The 21256-nt window shown below is 50.2% G+C and overlaps 1 protein-coding gene across 1 annotated transcript in view; it reads right to left on the reverse strand.

Moving 5' to 3' along the window:
• Positions 1-21256, reverse strand: part of PLEKHA5 (pleckstrin homology domain containing A5) — a 303743-nt gene that overhangs the window by 110870 nt on the left and 171617 nt on the right. Inside the window, exons 12-14 of the mRNA XM_063930091.1 lie at positions 9417-9497; positions 970-1032; positions 23-103 (exon numbers count right to left, since the gene is read on the reverse strand). Of these exons, the coding sequence (XP_063786161.1) occupies positions 23-103; positions 970-1032; positions 9417-9497 (225 nt within the window). The remainder of the gene's footprint in view (positions 1-22; positions 104-969; positions 1033-9416; positions 9498-21256) is intronic.

Here is a 21256-nt window from a genome sequence, read left to right on the forward strand (position 1 = left end):
CACAGCTAGGTGGCGCCATTACCTTCTCCTTGTGTAACTGCTGCAGCTTCTGCTCCAGCGCCTGCACAACTTTGTCTTGTTCACATAAACTGCTCAGTTTGGCCTGTGAAGAAACACAGATGTACACAGAGGTCACACCAGATCCACGTGACCCCGAGACTGCCACACGCAGGCTCATTATAATACTGCAAGAGGTCTGTATGGGTACAGCCAATCCTAGACGCGTATAGATTGTAAGCTCATGTGGGGACAGGGCCGGCCGTCTAGGTGTTTGTATGAGGGACCCTCAGAGAGCAGTGATGTGCAATATGATAGTTCTCTGCATCTGGACATCCTGAGGACGCCCGTTCCATCACACCAGGGTCTCTACAGCCCCTCCCCCAACAGCTCATGTTTTCAGGATTCCTGTCTGTAAAAACTCAGCAAGAGTGGCAGAGTTATCCAGCTGATATCCTGAAAACCTGCGCTGTATGGTGTGTGTGGACTGTAGCATTTATCCCCCGGTGTTACAGATCACGGCGAGGCAGGCGCTGGTCAGGAGAAGCTGGGAACGGGCTGTATCCCGCGCAGCAAGAGAAAGCTCTGAATTCCAACTTACGCAACGCGGGATTAGGAGCAAATGACAAAAAGGAGTAATGTGCTCCTGGAACAAACCATGCTGCAACGCAAGAGGTTCCGCTGCAGGCAAAATACTGTCTGCCTGTGCACCACCAGCAACGCAACGCGGCTTTACTCAGCTTCTTGCTCCATTTCTTGGTTTGCACCTACATCTGAATATTACAGAGAGAGAGAGCGAGCGAGCATACGAGTGCTGGTTATATGGTGACTGGCGGGCAGGGCCGGGAGCTCAGTCCTACACTTCCTCCCCCCCGGTTTAGAAAGGAAGCGGGGGAATGACCAGTATGCAGCCCACGTCACTGTAACTACACCACCTATATACAGGGTGAGGCATGTACTGAGATTACTCACATCCACGTCCACCTCCTCAGTCCGGGGTTTGTATGCGGTCGGCCTGCAGTCCTCCTGGCTCATCTAGAAGTAGAGACTAAGGATTAGAGACACCTAGTAATTGGCCCATAAACCCATGTTAGAGAACACCTGTCGAGTTCTCTCTAGATTACCATCTGATGCATAATATGATGCCGGCTTGTGCCACAACCACACAAAGCAGAATGGAAATGGATCAGCCACATATCAGGGATAATGCTGACACTATCAGTAACCAAACACTAACATACCCAATGTCTGACAATCTGCCCAGGATACAATATACCGGCTGCCTGATTACAGCACAATACTTCCCTCCACTGCCCACACCACACTGTCCAGAACAGACTAAGAAGTAATGACCACGCTGCTGAGACGGCTCCGGGGATATGTGTGAGTCGCTGGGTAACTATTCTGCACAGACTGTAGTACAGGAGTATACACAGCACAGTAATGACCACGCTGCTGAGACGGCTCCGGGGATCTGTGTGAGTCGCTGGGTAACTATTCTGCACAGACTGTAGCACAGGAGTATACATAGTACAGTAATGACCACGCTGCTGAGACGGCTTCGGGGATGTGTGTGTGTCGCTGGGTAAGTATTCTGCACAGACTGTAGCACAGGAGTATACATAGTACAGTAATGACCACGCTGCTGAGACGGCTCCGGGGGTCTGTGTGAGTCGCTGGGTAACTATTCTGCACAGACTGTAGCACAGGAGTATACAGAGCACAGTAATGACCACGCTGCTGACGCGGCTCCGGGGATCTGTGTGAGTCACTGGGTAACTATTCTGCACAGACTGTAGCACAGGAGTATACAGAGCACAGTAATGACCACGCTGCTGAGACGGCTCCGGGGATCTGTGCGAGTCGCTGGGTAACTATTCTGCACAGACTGTAGCACAGGAGTATACAGAGCACAGTAATGACCACGCTGCTGAGACGGCTCCGGGGATCTGTGCGAGTCGCTGGGTAAGTATTCTGCACAGACTGTAGCACAGGAGTATACAGAGCACAGTAATGACCACGCTGCTGAGACGGCTCCGGAGATCTGTGTGAGTCGCTGGGTAAGTATTCTGCACAGACTGTAGCACAGGAGTATACATAGTACAGTAATGACCACGCTGCTGAGACGGCTCCGTGGATCTGTGTGAGTCGCTGTGTAACTATTCTGCACAGACTGTAGCACAGGAGTACACACAGCACAGTAATGACCACGCTGCTGAGACGGCTCCGGGGATCTGTGTGAGTCGCTGGGTAACTATCCTGCACAGACTGTAGCACAGGAGTATACATAGCACAGTAATGACTACGCTGCTGAGACGGCTCCGGGGATCTGTGTGAGTCGCTGGGTAAGTATTCTGCACAGACTGTAGTACAGGAGTATACATAGTACAGTAATGACCACGCTGCTGAGACGGATCCGGGGATCTGTGTGAGTCGCTGGGTAACTATTCTGCACAGACTGTAGCACAGGAGTATACATAGCACAGTAATGACCACGCTGCTGACACGGCTCCGGGGGTCTGTGTGAGTCGCTGGGTAACTATTCTGCACAGACTGTAGCACAGGAGTATACATAGTACAGTAATGACCACGCTGCTGACACGGCTCCGGGGGTCTGTGTGAGTCGCTGGGTAACTATTCTGCACAGACTGTAGCACAGGAGTATACATAGCACAGTAATGACCACGCTGCTGAGACGGCTCCGGGGATCTGTGCGAGTCACTGGGTAACTATTCTGCACAGACTGTAGCACAGGAGTATACAGAGCACAGTAATGACCACGCTGCTGAGACGGCTCCGGGGATCTGTGTGTGTCGCTGGGTAAGTATTCTGCACAGACTGTAGTACAGGAGTATACATAGCACAGTAATGACCACGCTGCTGACATGGCTCCGGGGGTCTGTGTGAGTCGCTGGGTAACTATTCTGCACAGACTGTAGCACAGGAGTATATACAGCACAGTAATGACCACGCTGCTGACACGGCTCCGGGGATCTGTGTGAGTCGCTGGGTAACTATTCTGCACAGACTGTAGCACAGGAGTATACACAGCACAGTAATGACCACGCTGCTGAGACGGCTCCGGGGATCTGTGTGAGTCGCTGGGTAACTATTCTGCACAGACTGTAGCACAGGAGTATACATAGTACAGTAATGACCACGCTGCTGACACGGCTCCGGGGGTCTGTGTGAGTCGCTGGGTAACTATTCTGCACAGACTGTAGCACAGGAGTATACATAGCACAGTAATGACCACGCGGCTGAGACGGCTCCGGGGATCTGTGCGAGTCACTGGGTAACTATTCTGCACAGACTGTAGCACAGGAGTATACAGAGCACAGTAATGACCACGCTGCTGAGACGGCTCCGGGGATCTGTGTGTGTCGCTGGGTAAGTATTCTGCACAGACTGTAGTACAGGAGTATACATAGCACAGTAATGACCACGCTGCTGACATGGCTCCGGGGGTCTGTGTGAGTCGCTGGGTAACTATTCTGCACAGCTGGTAGCACAGGAGTACACACAGCACAGTAATGACCACGCTGCTGACACGGCTCCGGGGATCTGTGTGAGTCGCTGGGTAACTATTCTGCACAGACTGTAGCACAGGAGTATACATGGGCCCTCATTCCGAGTCGTTCGCTCGGTATTTTTCATCGCATCGCAGTGAAATTCCGCTTAGTACGCATGCGCAATATTCGCACTGCGACTGCGCCAAGTAATTTTACAATGAAGATAGTATTTTTACTCACGGCTTTTTCTTCGCTCCGGCGATCGTAGTGTGATTGACAGGAAATGGGTGTTACTGGGCGGAAACATGGCGTTTTAGGGGCGTGTGGATAAAAACGCTACCGTTTCCGGAAAAAACGCAGGAGTGGCCGGAGAAACGGAGGAGTGTCTGGGCGAACGCTGGGTGTGTTTGTGACGTCAAACCAGGAACGACAAGCACTGAACTGATCGCAGATGCCGAGTAAGTGTGGAGCTAATCTGAAACTGCTAAGTAGTTTGTAATCGCAATATTGCGAATACATCGGTCGCAATTTTAAGATGCTAAGATTCACTCCCAGTAGGCGGCGGCTTAGCGTGTGTAACTCTGCTAAAATCGCCTTGCGACCGATCAACTCGGAATGAGGGCCATAGCACAGTAATGACCACGCTGCTGAGACGGCTCCGGGGATCTGTGTGAGTCGCTGGGTAACTATTCTGCACAGACTGTAGCACAGGAGTATACATAGTACAGTAATGACCACGCTGCTGAGACGGCTCCGGGGGTCTGTGTGAGTCGCTGGGTAACTATTCTGCACAGACTGTAGTACAGGAGTATACATAGCACAGTAATGACCACGCTGCTGAGACGGCTCCGGGGGTCTGTGTGTGTCGCTGGGTAAGTATTCTGCACAGACTGTAGCACAGGAGTATACAGAGCACAGTAATGACCACGCTGCTGAGACGGCTCCGGGGATGTGTGTGTCGCTGGGTAAGTATTCTGCACAGACTGTAGCACAGGAGTATACATACATAGTACAGTAATGACCACGCTGCTGAGACGGCTCCGGGAATCTGTGTGAGTCGCTGGGTAACTATCCTGCACAGACTGTAGCACAGAAGTATACACAGCACAGTAATGACCACGCTGCTGACACGGCTCCGGGGATCTGTGGGAGTCGCTGGGTAACTATTCTGCACAGACTGTAGCACAGGAGTATACATAGTACAGTAATGACTACGCTGCTGACACGGCTCCGGGGGTCTGTGTGAGTCGCTGGGTAACTATTCTGCACAGACTGTAGCACAGGAGTATACAGAGCACAGTAATGACCACGCTGCTGAGACGGCTCAGGGATCTGTGTGAGTCGCTGGGTAACTATTCTGCAAAGACTGTAGCACAGGAGTATACATAGCACAGTAATGACTACGCTGCTGAGACGGCTCCGGGGATCTGTGCGAGTCACTGGGTAACTATTCTGCACAGACTGTAGCACAGGAGTATACATAGTACAGAAATGACCACGCTGCTGAGACGGCTCTGGGGATCTGTGTGAGTCGCTGGGTAACTATTCTGCACAGACTGTAGCACAGGAGTATACATAGTACAGTAATGACCACGCTGCTGAGACGGCTCCGGGGATCTGTGCGAGTCGCTGGGTAACTATTCTGCACAGACTGTAGCACAGGAGTATACATAGCACAGTAATGACCACGCTGCTGAGACGGCTCCGGGGATCTGTGCGAGTCACTGGGTAACTATTCTGCACAGACTGTAGCACAGGAGTATACATAGTACAGTAATGACCACGCTGCTGAGACGGCTCCGGGGATCTGTGCGAGTCACTGGGTAACTATTCTGCACAGACTGTAGCACAGGAGTATACAGAGCACAGTAATGACCACGCTGCTGAGACGGCTCCGGAGATCTGTGCGAGTCACTGGGTAACTATTCTGCACAGACTGTAGCACAGGAGTATACATAGTACAGTAATGACCACGCTGCTGAGACGGCTCCGGGGGTCTGTGTGAGTCGCTGGGTAACTATTCTGCACAGACTGTAGCACAGGAGTATACAGAGCACAGTAATGACCACGCTGCTGACACGGCTCCGGGGGTCTGTGTGAGTCGCTGGGTAACTATTCTGCACAGACTGTAGCACAGGAGTATACATAGTACAATAATGACCATGCTGCTGAGACGGCCCCGGGGATGTGTGTGTCGCTGGGTAAATATTCTGCACAGACTGTAGCACAGGAGTATACATAGGCCCTCATTCCGAGTCGTTCGCGCGTTCTTTTTTTTCGCATCGCAGTGAAAATCAGCTTAGAGCGCATGGGCAATGTTCGCACTGCGACTGCGCTAAGTAATTCTGCTATGAAGAAAGGATTTTTACTCACGGCTTTTTGTTCGCACCGGCGAACGTAGTGTGATTGACAGGAAATGGGTGTTACTGGGCGGAAACACTGCGTTTTATGGGCGTGTGGCTGAAAACGCTACCGTTTCCGGAAAAAACGCAGGAGTGGCCGGAGAAACGGGGGAGTGTCTGGGCGAACGCTGGGAGTGTTTCTGACGTCAAACCAGGAACGACAAGCACTGAACTGATCGCACAGGCAGAGTAAGTCTGGAGCTACTCTAAAACTGCTAAGTTTTTTTTGTTCGCAATATTGCGTATACTTCGTTCGCACTTTTAAGATGCTAAGATACACTCCCAGTAGGCGTAGACTAAGCGTGTGTAACTCTGCTAAATTCGCATTGCGACCGATCAACTCGGAATGAGGGCCATAGTACAGTAATGACCACGCTGCTGAGACGGCTCCGGGGATCTGTGTGAGTCGCTGGGTAACTTTCCTGCACAGACTGTAGCACAGAAGTATACACAGCACAGTAATGACCACGCTGCTGACACGGCTCCGGCGGTCTGTGTGTGTCGCTGGGTAACTATTCTGCACAGACTGTAGTACAGGAGTACACACAGCACAGTAATGACCACGCTGCTGAGACGGCTCCGGGGGTCTGTGTGAGTCGCTGGGTAACTATTCTGCACAGACTGTAGCACAGGAGTATACATAGTACAGTAATGACCACGCTGCTGAGACGGCTCAGGGATCTGTGTGAGTCGCTGGGTAACTATTCTGCAAAGACTGTAGCACAGGAGTATACATAGCACAGTAATGACTACGCTGCTGAGACGGCTCCGGGGATCTGTGCGAGTCACTGGGTAACTATTCTGCACAGACTGTAGCACAGGAGTATACATAGCACAGTAATGACCACGCTGCTGAGACGGCTCCGGGGATCTGTGTGAGTCGCTGGGTAACTATTCTGCACAGACTGTAGCACAGGAGTATACAGAGCACAGTAATGACCACGCTGCTGAGACGGCTCCGGGGATCTGTGCGAGTCGCTGGGTAAGTATTCTGCACAGACTGTAGCACAGGAGTATACAGAGCACAGTAATGACCACGCTGCTGAGACGGCTCCGGAGATCTGTGTGAGTCGCTGGGTAACTATTCTGCACAGACTGTAGCACAGGAGTATACATAGTACAGTAATGACCACGCTGCTGAGACGGCTCCGGGGATCTGTGTGAGTCGCTGGGTAACTATTCTGCACAGACTGTAGCACAGGAGTATACATAGTACAGTAATGACCACGCTGCTGAGACGGCTCCGGGGATATGTGTGAGTCGCTGGGTAACTATTCTGCACAGACTGTAGTACAGGAGTATACACAGCACAGTAATGACCACGCTGCTGAGATGGCTTCGGGGATCTGTGTGAGTCGCTGGGTAACTATTCTGCACAGACTGTAGCACAGGAGTATACATAGTACAGTAATGACTACGCTGCTGACACGGCTCCGGAGATCTGTGTGAGTCGCTGGGTAACTATTCTGCACAGACTGTAGCACAGGAGTATACACAGCACAGTAATGACCACGCTGCTGACACGGCTCCGGGGATCTGTGTGAGTCGCTGGGTAACTATTCTGCACAGACTGTAGCACAGGAGTATACATAGTACAGTAATGACCACGCTGCTGAGACGGCTCCGGGGATCTGTGCGAGTCGCTGGGTAAGTATTCTGCACAGACTGTAGCACAGGAGTATACAGAGCACAGTAATGACCACGCTGCTGAGACGGCTCCGGAGATCTGTGTGAGTCGCTGGGTAACTATTCTGCACAGACTGTAGCACAGGAGTATACATAGTACAGTAATGACCACGCTGCTGAGACGGCTCCGGGGATCTGTGTGAGTCGCTGGGTAACTATTCTGCACAGACTGTAGCACAGGAGTATACATAGTACAGTAATGACCACGCTGCTGAGACAGCTCCGGGGATCTGTGTGAGTCGCTGGGTAACTATTCTGCACAGACTGTAGTACAGGATTATACACAGCACAGTAATGACCACGCTGCTGAGACGGCTTCGGGGATCTGTGTGAGTCGCTGGGTAACTATTCTGCACAGACTGTAGCACAGGAGTATACATAGTACAGTAATGACCACGCTGCTGACACGGCTCCGGGGGTCTGTGTGAGTCGCTGGGTAACTATTCGGCACAGACTGTAGCACAGGAGTATACATAGTACAGTAATGACCACGCTGCTGAGACGGCTCCGGGGATCTGTGTGAGTCGCTGGGTAAGTATTCTGCACAGACTGTAGCACAGGAGGATACAGAGCAGTCATTATCCAGAGCCAGAAGCAGCACCAAGGCCGTGATTAGATCTTACTGCCAACAGATCAAATGCCGCGGCGTACACGCATCACGCCCGCTTACTGTACAGACTGCAAGTCTTACATATGCACCGCAGGAGTAAATAGCAATCCGGCCTGATTCTCTAAACTGCGCAATGGAACCATGGCGGACAAACGCAAACACGGGCGACAATAAAACAGTATCTTTTATATATTGCAGATGGTTTCCGCCTTATAGGTATATTTTGTGCAGGTCTTTAGATCGTGGCCAGAGTAACGGGCCTACATCATAAAACACACTCAGAACGGACTTCCCCGGAATTCCCGGACGCGTAGAAAACACAACATAACAGAGACATGACTGAACAGGCATCGTCTTTTCATGCACAATAGATGGAGAGATGACAGCGCACGTACGTGGTGATAAAAAGCGGCCACACGGTGCTGGCGTGTCATGCAAATCCAGAATATCTCAGCGCAAGGAGACATTGTGTATAACTGGGAACAGCAAACAGTGCTGAAAAATAAATGTAAAGATGGAAGGAGAGGACAATGGATGAACGGTAACACACGTAGCCGGCACCCCTGAATCCTAACACCCCCCAACATATGGATCACCCACATCCTGGTGCCCATCACGCAACAACCAGATTACAGCCAGGCTGGCACATTACCACATGCGTGGGTTTATCACAACCACAGTCCGATCCAGTTGTGAAGACGAAGATCAGGACTGGTAGCGACTGCGCCTAACCATCCGATTCTCTTTCTTCTCACCACACCATCGGTACCTGCCGCATTAATCCCGGGCATCAAACAAGTGCATCTATTCACCTAGATAGAAGAACTGGGCCCATACGTGGCTTATGTCCAAACCCACCCATTTCTAGCCATATCATATACCCAGGTGTCACATTCAGGCCTGTATGTATTTCACTTGAACATATCACCTTCATTGCGTTCAGGGGATTCTGCACACGGCAATGTTACGGCATGATACAGACAGACGCCAACAGCCAACACTTGTGCGGGAAGAGGTTTCCAAACACAGAGGGGAGGCAAAATAAAAGTGATGATGAAGAGCTCACCACACAACCAAGCACAGTGACGCTTGCGTATGATGTCACTGAGGGAGCGGGAGTTTGCGTGTGATGTCACTGAGGGAGTGGGAGATTGCAAATGAAGTCATCAGGGTGGGAATTGCAGATGATGGCGTTGTCTATGGGCTTACTTGCTGGTACAGGTGTGGTCTGAGCGCAGAGTTCTCAATCATAGTGTGAACCATGCTGATTAACGGATCATTGTCTTTCATCTATGTCAGACACGGAGGAGCAGACAGTTTAATGCACAGCGGACATTGCACTTATACACAAGCCTGACTGTCCTACATACATAGCCCTGCCCCGAGATCTCCATCACCGGGTTACCACCTATGTACTATACCCTGTCCCGCCACAATCACATCTAAATCTGGGACTCAGGGGGATATTTACAAAAGGTCCATTTTGGTGATTTTTATGGATTTCATATCGTCTGTATAGTGCCGGGATAAAATAAGATTTTACTTACCAGTAAATCTATTTCTTGTAGTGCGTAGTGGATGCTGGGGACTCCGTAAGGACCATGGGGATAGACGGGTTCCGCAGGAGACATGGGCACTTTAAGAAAGAATTTAGGTTCTGGTGTGCTCTGGCTCCTCCCTCTATGCCCCTCCTCCAGACCTCAGTTAAGGTGGGTACACACTAATAGATATATCTGCAGATCAATTGATCTGCAGATATATCTATGTACGGATCGGGCAGTGTGCTGTGCATACACACTGCCCGATCCGTCGGGGGACTGACGTCATGAACTGGGCGGGCGCCAGCCCGCCCGCCCAGTTCAGCTGTCAATCACTGCCGGCCGCCGCAGCATGTGTACGGTCGGTCGGACGACCGCCCCGTACACACACAGCGATGCGCCAATATATAGTTAGATATATTGGTCGTCGGCTGTGCTGCACGGCCGACACGATACGATACAACGGAGTTCACAGACGTATCAGCCGTACACACTGGCAGACGGTCCCGCGATATATCGGACGTTCAAGAGAACCAGTGTGTACGGGCCTTTAGAGAAACTGTGCCCAGAAGAGCTGACAGTACAAGGAAAGGATTTTGGAATCCAGGGTAAGACTCATACCAGCCACACCAATCACACCGTATAACTCGTGATAACCTTACCTAGTTAACAGTATGAACAACAACAGAGCATCAGATAAACCCTGATGCAACCATAACATAACCCTTATTGAAGCAATTACTATATACAAGTATTGCAGAAGAAGTCCGCACTTGGGACGGGCGCCCAGCATCCTCTACGGACTACAAGAAATAGATTTACCGGTAAGTAAAATCTTATTTTCTCTAACATCCTAGTGGATGCTGGGGACTTCGTAAGGACCATGGGGATTATACCAAAGCTCCCAAACGGGCGGGAGAGTGCGGATGACTCTGCAGCACCGATTGAGCAAACACAAGGTCCTCCTCAGTCAGTGTATCAAACTTGTAGAACTTTGCAAAAGTGTTTGAACCTGACCAAGTAGCAGCTCGGCAAAGCTGTAATGCCGAGACCCTTCGGGTAGCCGCCCAAGAAGAACCCACCTTCCTTGTGGAATGGGCCTTAACTGATTTCGGCAACGGCAATCCAGCCGCAGAATGAGCCTGCTGAATCGTGTTACAGATCCAGCAAGCAATAGTTTGCTTTGAAGCACCCAGCTTGTTGGAAGCATACAGGATAAACAGACTCGGTTTTCCTGACCCTAGCCGTTCTGGCTACATAAACCTTCAAAGCCCTGACCACATCAAGCAACTCGGAATCCTCCAAGTCAGTAGTAGCCACAGGCACCACAATAGGTTGGTTTATATGAAAGGATGAAACCACTTTCGGCAGAAATTGTGAACGGGTCCGCAATTCTGCTCTATCCGCATAGAAAACCAGATAGGGCTTTTATGTGACAAAGCCGCTAATTCTGACACACGCCTAGCCGAAGCCAAGGCTAATAGCATGACCACCTGCCACGTGAGATATTTCAACTCCACCGTTTTGAGTGGTTCAAACCAGTGGGATTTCAGGAAACTCAACACCACGTTAAAATCCCAAGGTGCCACTGGAGGCACAAAAGGGGGCTGAATATGCAGCACTCCCTTTACAAACGTCTGAACTTCAGGTAGAGAAGCCAACTCCTTTTGAAAGAAAATGAATAGGGCTGAAATCTGGACCTTAATGGAACCCAATTTTAGGCCCAAATTCCCTCCGGACTGTAGGAAGTGAAGGAAACTGTCCAGCTGGAACTCCTCCGTAGGAGCATTCCTGGCCTCACACCAAGCAACATATTTTCGCCATATACGGTGATATTGTTGAGCTGTCACGTCCTTCCTAGCCTGTATCAGCGCAGGAATGACCTCATCCGGAATGTCTTTCTCTGCTAGGATCAGGCGTTCAACCGTCATGCCGTCAAAGGCAGCCGCGGTAAGTCTTGGAACAGACAGGGCCCTTGCTGCAACAAGTCCTGTCTTAGAGGAAGAGGCCACGGGTCCTCTGTGAGCAGTTCTTGCAGATCTGGATACCAAGTCCTTCGTGGCCAATCTGGAACAATGAGTATTGTTCTCGCTCCTCTTTTTCTTATTATCCTCAGCACCTTGGGTATGAGAGGAAGAGGAGGAAATACATAGACCGACTGGAACACCCACGGTGTCACCAGGGCGTCTACAGCTATCGCCTGAGGGTCTATTGACCTGGCGCAATACCTCTGTAGCTTTTTGTTGAGTCGGGATGCCATCATGTCCACCTGTGGCAGTTCCCACCGACTTGTAATCTGCGCGAAGACTTCCTGATGAAGTCCCCCCACTCTCCCAGGTGGAGGTCGTGTCTGCTGAGGAAGTCTGCTTCCCAGTTGTCCACTCCCGGGATGAACACTGCTGACAGTGCGCTTACGTGATTCTCCGCCCAGCGATGAATTCTGGCGGCTTCCGCCATCGCCACTCTGCTCCTTGTGCCGCCATGGCGGTTTACATGAGCCATTGTGGTGATGTTGTCTGACTGAATCAGAACCGGTTGGGTGCGAAGCAGGGTCTCTGCTTGACGTGGGGCGTTGTATATGGCCCTTAGTTCCTGGATGTTGATGTGATGGCAAGTCTCTTGACTTGACCACAGACCTTGGAAATTTCTTCCCTGTGTGACTGCTCCCCACCCTCGGAGGCTTGCATCCGTGGTCACCAGGACTCAGTTCTGAATGCCGAATCTGCGGCCCTCGAGAAGGTGAGCGCTCTGCATCCACCACAGGAGTGACACCCTGGCCCTGGGGGATAGGGTGATTAACAGATGCATCTGAAGATGTGATCCGGACCACTTGTCCAGTAAGTCCCATTGAAAGATCCTCGCATGGAACCTGCCGAAGGGAATGGCCTCGTATGATGCCACCATCTTTCCCAGGACACAAGTGCAGTGATGCACTGACACTTGTTTTGGTTTTAATAGGTTCCTGACCAGTGTCATGAGTTCCTGAGCTTTCTCCATCGGAAAATAAACCCTTTTCTGGTCTGTATCTAGAATCATGCCCAGGAAAGGCAGACGAGCGTAGGAAGCAACTGCGACTTTGGAATATTTAGAATCCAGCCGTGTTGCCGTAACACTTCCAGAGAAAGTGCTACACTGATCAGCAACTGCTCTCTCGATCTCGCTTTTATGAGGAGATCGTCCAAGTATGGGATAATTGCGACTCCCTGCTTCCGCAGGAGTACCATAATTTCCGCCATTACCTTGGTAAATATTCTCGGTGCCATGGAGAGACCAAACAGCAACGTCTGAAATTGGTAATGACAATCCTGTACCACAAATCTGAGGTACGCCTGATGAGGTGGATAAATAGGGACATGAAGGTATGTATCCTTTATGTCCAGAGACACCATAATATCCCCCCTTCCAGGCTTGCGATGACCGCTCTCAGCGATTCCATTTTGAACTTGAACCTTTTCAGGTATATGTCCAGGGATTTTAAATTCAGTATGGATCTGACCGAACTGTCCGGTTTCGGGAATACAAACGTGGTCGAATAATAACCCCATCCCTGCTGAAGGAGGGGAACCTTGACCACCACCTGTTGAAGATACAATTTGTGAATTGCAGTTAACACTATTTCCCTCTCGTTGGGGGGAAGCTGGCAGGGCCGAATTGTATCGGTGAGGGGGCATCTCCTCGAATTCCAGCTTGCATCCCTGAGACACAATATCTATTGCCCCGGGATCCAACTGGGAGTGAACCCACTTTTGGCTGAAATTTCGAAGATGTGCCCCCAACGGGCCAAGCTCCGCCTGTGGAGCCCCAGCGTCATGCGGTGGATTTTGTAGAGGCCGGGGAGGACTTTTGTTCCTGGGAACTAGCTGTGTTGTGCAGCTTCTTTCCTCTGCTCCTGCCTCTGGCAAGAAAGGACGCACCTCGGACTTTCTTGTTTTTCTGTGATCGAAAGGACTGCTTTTGATAATACGGTGTTCTCTTAGGCTGTGAGGAAACCTATGGCAAAAAATTTGACTTTATAGCAGTAGCTGTGGAGACCAGGTCCGAGAGACCCTCCCCAAACAATTCCGCACCCTTGTAAGGTAAAACCTCCATATGCCTTTTTGAGTCGGCATTACCTGTCCATTGCCGAGTCCACAGGACCCTTCTGGCAGAAATTGATATAGCATTTATTCTAGAACCCAGTAGACTACGGTCTCTTTAAGCATCTCTCATATAAAGGACAGCGTCTTTAATATGCCCCAGGGTCAACAATACAGTATCCTTGTCTAAGGTCTCAATTTCCTCAGATAAGGTATCCGTCCATGCTGCTACAGCACTACACACCCAGGCCGACGCGATCGCCGGCCTAAGCAAGGTACCCGAATGTGTATAAATGGACTTCAGGGTAACCTCCTGTTTGCGATCCGCAGCATCTTTGAGGGAAGCCATATCCTGTGATGGCAGGGCTACCTTCTTGGATAAGCGTGTTAAAGCTTTGTCCACCTTAGGGGAGGATTCCCAGCGTAACCTGTCCGTTGGCGGGAAAGGATACGCCATAATAATCCTTTTGGAAATCTGCAGTTTTTTATCTGTAGATTCCCAAGCCTTTTCACATAACTCATTGAGCTCGTGTGAGGGGGGAAAGGTCACCACCTGCCTTTTTTCCCCATACATATGCACCCTCTTGTCAGGGACTGGGGTTTCCTCTGTGATGTGCAACACATCCTTAATTGCTATAATCATATAACGGATGGATTTAGCCCATTTAGGCTGTAACTTTGCATCATCGTAATCAACACTGGAGTCAGAATCTATGTCGGTATCTGTGTCAACAATTTGGGATAGTGGGCGCTTCTGAGACCCTGATGGCCTTTGCGCTGTAGGATCAGGCATGGGTTGAGACCCTGACTGTCCTGAGGCTTCAGCTTTTTCTAACCTTTTATGCAAGGAATTAACATTATCATGTAAAATCTTTCACATATTCATCCAATCAGGTGTCGGCGGAGACACCACATTCATTTGCTCCCGCTCTGCTTCCACATAGCCTTCCTCGTCAAACATGTCGACACAAGCGTACTGACACATCACACACACAGGGGATGCCCTTTTTGAAGACAGTTCCCCCACAAGGCCCTTTGGAGAGACAGAGAGAGTATGCCTTTTTGCAGATGACACAAAGGTATGCAACAGGGTAGACACACCAGGTGGGGTAAAACAAATGATTGAGGATCTAGGTAGACTAGAGGAATAGTCAAGAGTCTGGCAATTACAGTTTAATGCCAAAAAATGCAAAATCATGCACTTGGGTCTCAAAAATCCTAAAGCTAAATACAGTATTAATGGCACTATACTGGAAACTACTGAGGAGGAAAGGGATCTAGGAGTCACTATCTAAGGTGACAAAGGATAAATATAGTATTGATTGCACTATACTGGAACTACTGAGGAGGAAAGGGATCTAGGAGTCACTATCTCAGGTGACATAAAGGATAAATATAGTATTAATGGCACTATACTGGAAACTACTGAGGATTAAAGGGATCTAGGAGTCACTATTTCAGGTGACAAAGAATAAATATAGTATTAATGGCACTATACTGGAAACTACTGAGGAGGAAAGGGATCTAGGAGTCACTATCTAAGGTGACAAAGGATAAATATAGTATTGATTGCACTATACTGGAACTACTGAGGAGGAAAGGGATCTAGGAGTCACTATCTCAGGTGACATAAAGGATAAATATAGTATTAATGGCACTATACTGGAAACTACTGAGAAGGAAAGGGATCTAGGAGTCACTATTTCAGATGACTTAAAAGCAGGTAAGCAATGTAAGAAGGCAATGAGGAAGGCTAGTCAGATGCTTGGCTGCATTGGGAGAGGAATCAGCAGCAGAAAGAAAGAAGTAATAATGCCACTGTATAGGTCATTGGTACGGCCTCATCTAGAATACTGCATTCAGTTCTGGAGGCCATATCTTCAAAAGGATATTAATACATTAGAAACTGTACAAAGGAGGGCAACTAAAATGGTGCATGGCCTACATCACAAAACATACCCAGAAAGACTAAGAAATCTCAATATGTATAGTTTGGAGCAGAGAAGGGAAAGGGGGGACATGATAGAAACTTTCAAATATATCAAGGGTTTTAACAAAGTCCAGGAGGGAAACATTCTCCAAATGAAGAGAAGCAATAGGACACGAGGACATGCACTGAGACTGGAGGGGGGGAGATTCAGGGGAAATTTGCGGAAAAATTATTTCACAGAAAGGGTAGTGGACAAGTGGAATAGCCTCCTATCAGAGGTGGTAGAGGCTAAGACAGTAGAGCAATTTAAACATGCATGGGATAGACATAAGGATATCCTTACAAAGAAATAAGGATCAAATAAGGTTAGTGATAAAAAATAATATAAAAAAATAAATAAATAAGGGGCAGACTAGATGGGCCAAGTGGTTCTTATCTGCCGACAAATTCTATGTTTCTATGCCAGCACACATCCCAGCGCTATAAACCCAGGAATAACACAGTAACTTAATGTTAACCCAGTAGCTGCTGTTTATATTGATTTTTGCGCCTAATTATGTGCCCCCCCCCCCCCCCCCCCTCTCTTTTTACCCTTTTCTACCGTGTATCTGCAGGGGAGAGCCTGGGGAGCTTCCTCTCAGCGGAGCTGTGGAGAAAAAATGGCGCTGGTGAGTGCTGAGGAAGAAGCCCCACCCGCTCAGCGGTGGGCTTCTGTCCCGCTTAAATGTACAATTTTTGGCGGGAGCTCATACATATATACAGTGCCCAACTGTATATATGCTAAACTTTTGCCAAAGAGGTCCCAATTGCTGCCCAGGGTGCCCCACCCCCCTGCGCCCTTACAGTGACCGGAGTATGTGAGGTGTGTGGGAGCAATGACGCACAGCTGCGGTGCTGTGCGTTACCTCAGTGAAGACTGGAGTCTTCTGCCGCCGATTTGAAGTCTTCTTTGCTTCTCATACTCACCCGGCTTCTGTCTTCCGGTTCTGCAAGGGGGACGGCGGGGCGGCTCTGGGATCGGACGACGAGGGTGAGATCCTGTGTACGATCCCTCTGGAGCTAATGGTGTCTAGTAGCCTAAGAAGCAGGACCTAGCTTCAGAGAGTAGGGCTGCTCCTCTCTCCTCAGTCCCACGATGCAGGGAGTCTGTTGCCAGCAGAGCTCCCTGAAAATAAAAAACCTAACAAAATACTTTCTTACAGCAAGCTCAGGAGAGCTCACTGAACAGCACCCAGCTCGTCCGGGCACAGTATCAAACTGAGGTCTGGAGGAGGGGCATAGAGGGAGGAGCCAGAGCACACCAGAATCTAAATTCTTTCTTAAAGTGCCCATGTCTCCTGCGGAGCCCGTCTATCCCCATGGTGCTTACGGAGTCCCCAGCATCCACTAGGATGTTAGAGAAAACACATTTACAACATATTATTATATTCATTTCTAAATGTTAGTAAATGTGTTTTATCCGTGGAAACACATCGATTCAGAATGATGTGCACAGAGAACAATCGCCCCTTAGTAAATATATACCCGTTATAGTCCGCTACATTTCTCACAGACCATTATCATTTATTTCTGCCACTGTGATGGGAATCGCATGGTCCTTCCCCTCCATACTTCCAGTATATACCGTGACTAGCAGTGTATACGCCGGAGGTCGCCTCTCTGCAGGACAGTCCTGCCCCATGACAACCAGCGAGACACTGCAGATGTGGGTCACAGAGGAACATGGACCCACGAGGAGGCGTATATCCTGCACACGGCCTGTACACAGAAGACGCCGAGCAACGCAGGCGTGTCACAATATTATATACACACTAGTCTGGAGACAGGCTGCGGATCCACCGTTCTTGCTGTTACTACAGTTAGGCGGGTGTAGTATGTTATGCCGGCGCTGGAATCCCGACTTTCCACTATGCAGGCAGCGGGGTGAGCGCAGAAGAGCACCTTGCGGGCACGGTGGCGCGCTACGCTATTTATTCTACCTAGCTGTTGGTATGCCGGCTGTCGGGATATCTGCGTCGGTATGTTGAGTGCAGGGATCCCAACAGCCAGCATATCAAATGCCTCCCCATTCCGGCAACATTGAGATCCCATCTCCTATATACTGCTATCCCACATGACTCAGGAGCCGGGGTACCTACTGTATATACTGCTATCCCACATGACCCAGGAGCCGGGGTACCTCCTGTATATACTGCTAGCCCACATGACTCAGGAGCCGGGGTAACTACTGTATATACTGCTATCCCACATGACTCAGGAGCCGGGGTACCTACTGTATATACTGCTATCCCACATGACTCAGGAGCCGGGGTACCTCCTGTATATACTGCTAGCCCACATGACTCAGGAGCCGGGGTACCTACTGTATATACTGCTATCCCACATGACTCAGGAGCCGGGGTACCTACTGTATATACTGCTATCCCACATGACTCAGGAGCCGGGGTACCTACTGTATATACTGCTATCCCACATGACTCAGGAGCCGGGGTACCTACTGTATATACTGCTATCCCACATGACTCAGGAGCCGGGGTACCTCCTGTATATACTGCTAGCCCACATGACTCAGGAGCCGGGGTACCTCAGGTATATACTGCTATCCCACATGACTCAGGAGCCGGGGTACCTCCTGTATATACTGCTAGCCCACATGACTCAGGAGCCGGGGTACCTACTGTATATACTGCTATCCTACATGACTCAGGAGCCGGGGTACCTCAGGTATATACTGCTATCCCACATGACTCAGGAGCCGGGGTACCTACTGTATATACTGCTATCCTACATGACTCAGGAGCCGGGGTACCTCAGGTATATACTGCTATCCCACATGACTCAGGAGCCGGGGTACCTCCTGTATATACTGCTATCCCACATGACTCAGGAGCCGGGGTACCTACTGTATATACTGCTATCCCACATGACTCAGGAGCCGGGGTACCTACTGTATATACTGCTATCCCACATGACTCAGGAGCCGGGGTACCTCAGGTATATACTGCTATCCCACATGACTCAGGAGCCGGGGTACCTACTGTATATACTGCTATCCTACATGACTCAGGAGCCGGGGTACCTCCTGTATATACTGCTATCCCACATGACTCAGGAGCCGGGGTACCTACTGTATATACTGCTATCCCACATGACTCAGGAGCCGGGGTACCTACTGTATATACTGCTATCCCACATGACTCAGGAGCCGGGGTACCTCAGGTATATACTGCTATCCCACATGACTCAGGAGCCGGGGTACCTCCTGTATATACTGCTAGCCCACATGACTCAGGAGCCGGGGTACCTACTGTATATACTGCTATCCTACATGACTCAGGAGCCGGGGTACCTCAGGTATATACTGCTATCCCACATGACTCAGGAGCCGGGGTACCTCAGGTATATAGTGCTATCCCACATGACTCAGGAGCCGGGGTACCTCAGGTATATACTGCTATCCCACATGACTCAGGAGCCGGGGTACCTACTGTATAAACTGCTAGCCCACATGACTCAGGAGCCGGGGTACCTACTGTATATACTGCTATCCCACATGACTCAGGAGCCGGGGTACCTACTGTATATACTGCTATCCCACATGACTCAGGAGCCGGGGTACCTACTGTATATACTGCTAGCCCACATGACTCAGGAGCCAGGGTACCTACTGTATATACTGCTAGCCCACATGACTCAGGAGCCGGGGTACATCCTGTATATACTGCTAGCCCACATGACTCAGGAGCCGGGGTACCTACTGTATATACTGCTAGCCCACATGACTCAGGAGCCGGGGTACCTCCTGTATATACTGCTATCCCACATGACTCAGGAGCCGGGGTACCTACTGTATATACTGCTATCCCACATCACTCAGGAGCCAGGGTACCTACTGTACATACTGCTATCCCACATTACTCAGGAGCCGGGGTACCTACTGTATATACTGCTATCCCACATGACTCAGGAGCCGGGGTACCTACTGTACATACTGCTATCCCACATGACTCAGGAGCCGGGGTACCTACTGTACATACTGCTATCCCACATGACTCAGGAGCCGGGGTACCTACTGTACATACTGCTATCCCACATGACTCAGGAGCCGGGGTACCTACTGTATATACTGCTATCCCACATGACTCAGGAGCCGGGGTACCTCCTGTATATACTGCTAGCCCACATGACTCAGGAGCCGGGGTACCTACTGTATATACTGCTATCCCACATGACTCAGGAGCCGGGGTACCTACTGTATATACTGCTAGCCCACATGACTCAGGAGCCGGGGTACCTACTGTATATACTGCTATCCCACATGACTCAGGAGCCGGGGTACCTCCTGTATATACTGCTATCCCACATGACTCAGGAGCCGGGGTACCTCCTGTATATACTGCTAGCCCACATGACTCAGGAGCCGGGGTACCTCCTGTATATACTGCTAGCCCACATGACTCAGGAGCCGGGGTACCTACTGTATATACTGCTATCCCACATGACTCAGGAGCCGGGGTACCTACTGTATATACTGCTAGCCCACATGACTCAGGAGCCGGGGTACCTCCTGTATATACTGCTATCCCACATGACTCAGGAGCCGGGGTACCTCCTGTATATACTGCTATCCCACATGACTCAGGAGCCGGGGTACCTACTGTATATACTGCTATCCCACATGACTCAGGAGCTGGGGTACCTCCTGTATATACTGCTATCCCACATGACTCAGGAGCCGGGGTGCCTACTGTATATACTGCTATCCCACATGACTCAGGAGCCGGGGTACCTACTGTACATACTGCTAGCCCACATGACTCAGGAGTCGGGGTACCTACTGTATATACTGCTATCCCACATGACTCAGGAGCCGGGGTACCTCCTGTATATACTGCTAGCCCACATGACTCAGGAGCCGGGGTACCTACTGTATATACTGCTATCCCACATGACTCAGGAGCCGGGGTACCTACTGTATATACTGCTAGCCCACATGACTCAGGAGCCGGGGTACCTACTGTATATACTGCTATCCCACATGACTCAGGAGCCGGGGTACCTCCTGTATATACTGCTATCCCACATGACTCAGGAGCCGGGGTACCTACTGAATATACTGCTATCCCACATGACTCAGGAGCCGGGGTACCTCCTGTATATACTGCTATCCCACATGACTCAGGAGCCGGGGTACCTCCTGTATATACTGCTATCCCACATGACTCAGGAGCCGGGGTACCTACTGTACATACTGCTAGCCCACATGACTCAGGAGCCGGGGTACCTACTGTATATACTGCTATCCCACATGACTCAGGAGCCGGGGTGCCTACTGTATATACTGCTAGCCCACATGACTCAGGAGCCGGGGTACCTACTGTATATACTGCTATCCCACATGACTCAGGAGCCGGGGTGCCTACTGTATATACTGCTAGCCCACATGACTCAGGAGCCGGGGTACCTCAGGTATATACTGCTATCCCACATGACTCAGGAGCCGGG

Source organism: Pseudophryne corroboree, chromosome 6 (genome assembly GCF_028390025.1).
Source record: "Pseudophryne corroboree isolate aPseCor3 chromosome 6, aPseCor3.hap2, whole genome shotgun sequence".
Lineage (NCBI taxonomy): Eukaryota > Metazoa > Chordata > Amphibia > Anura > Myobatrachidae > Pseudophryne > Pseudophryne corroboree.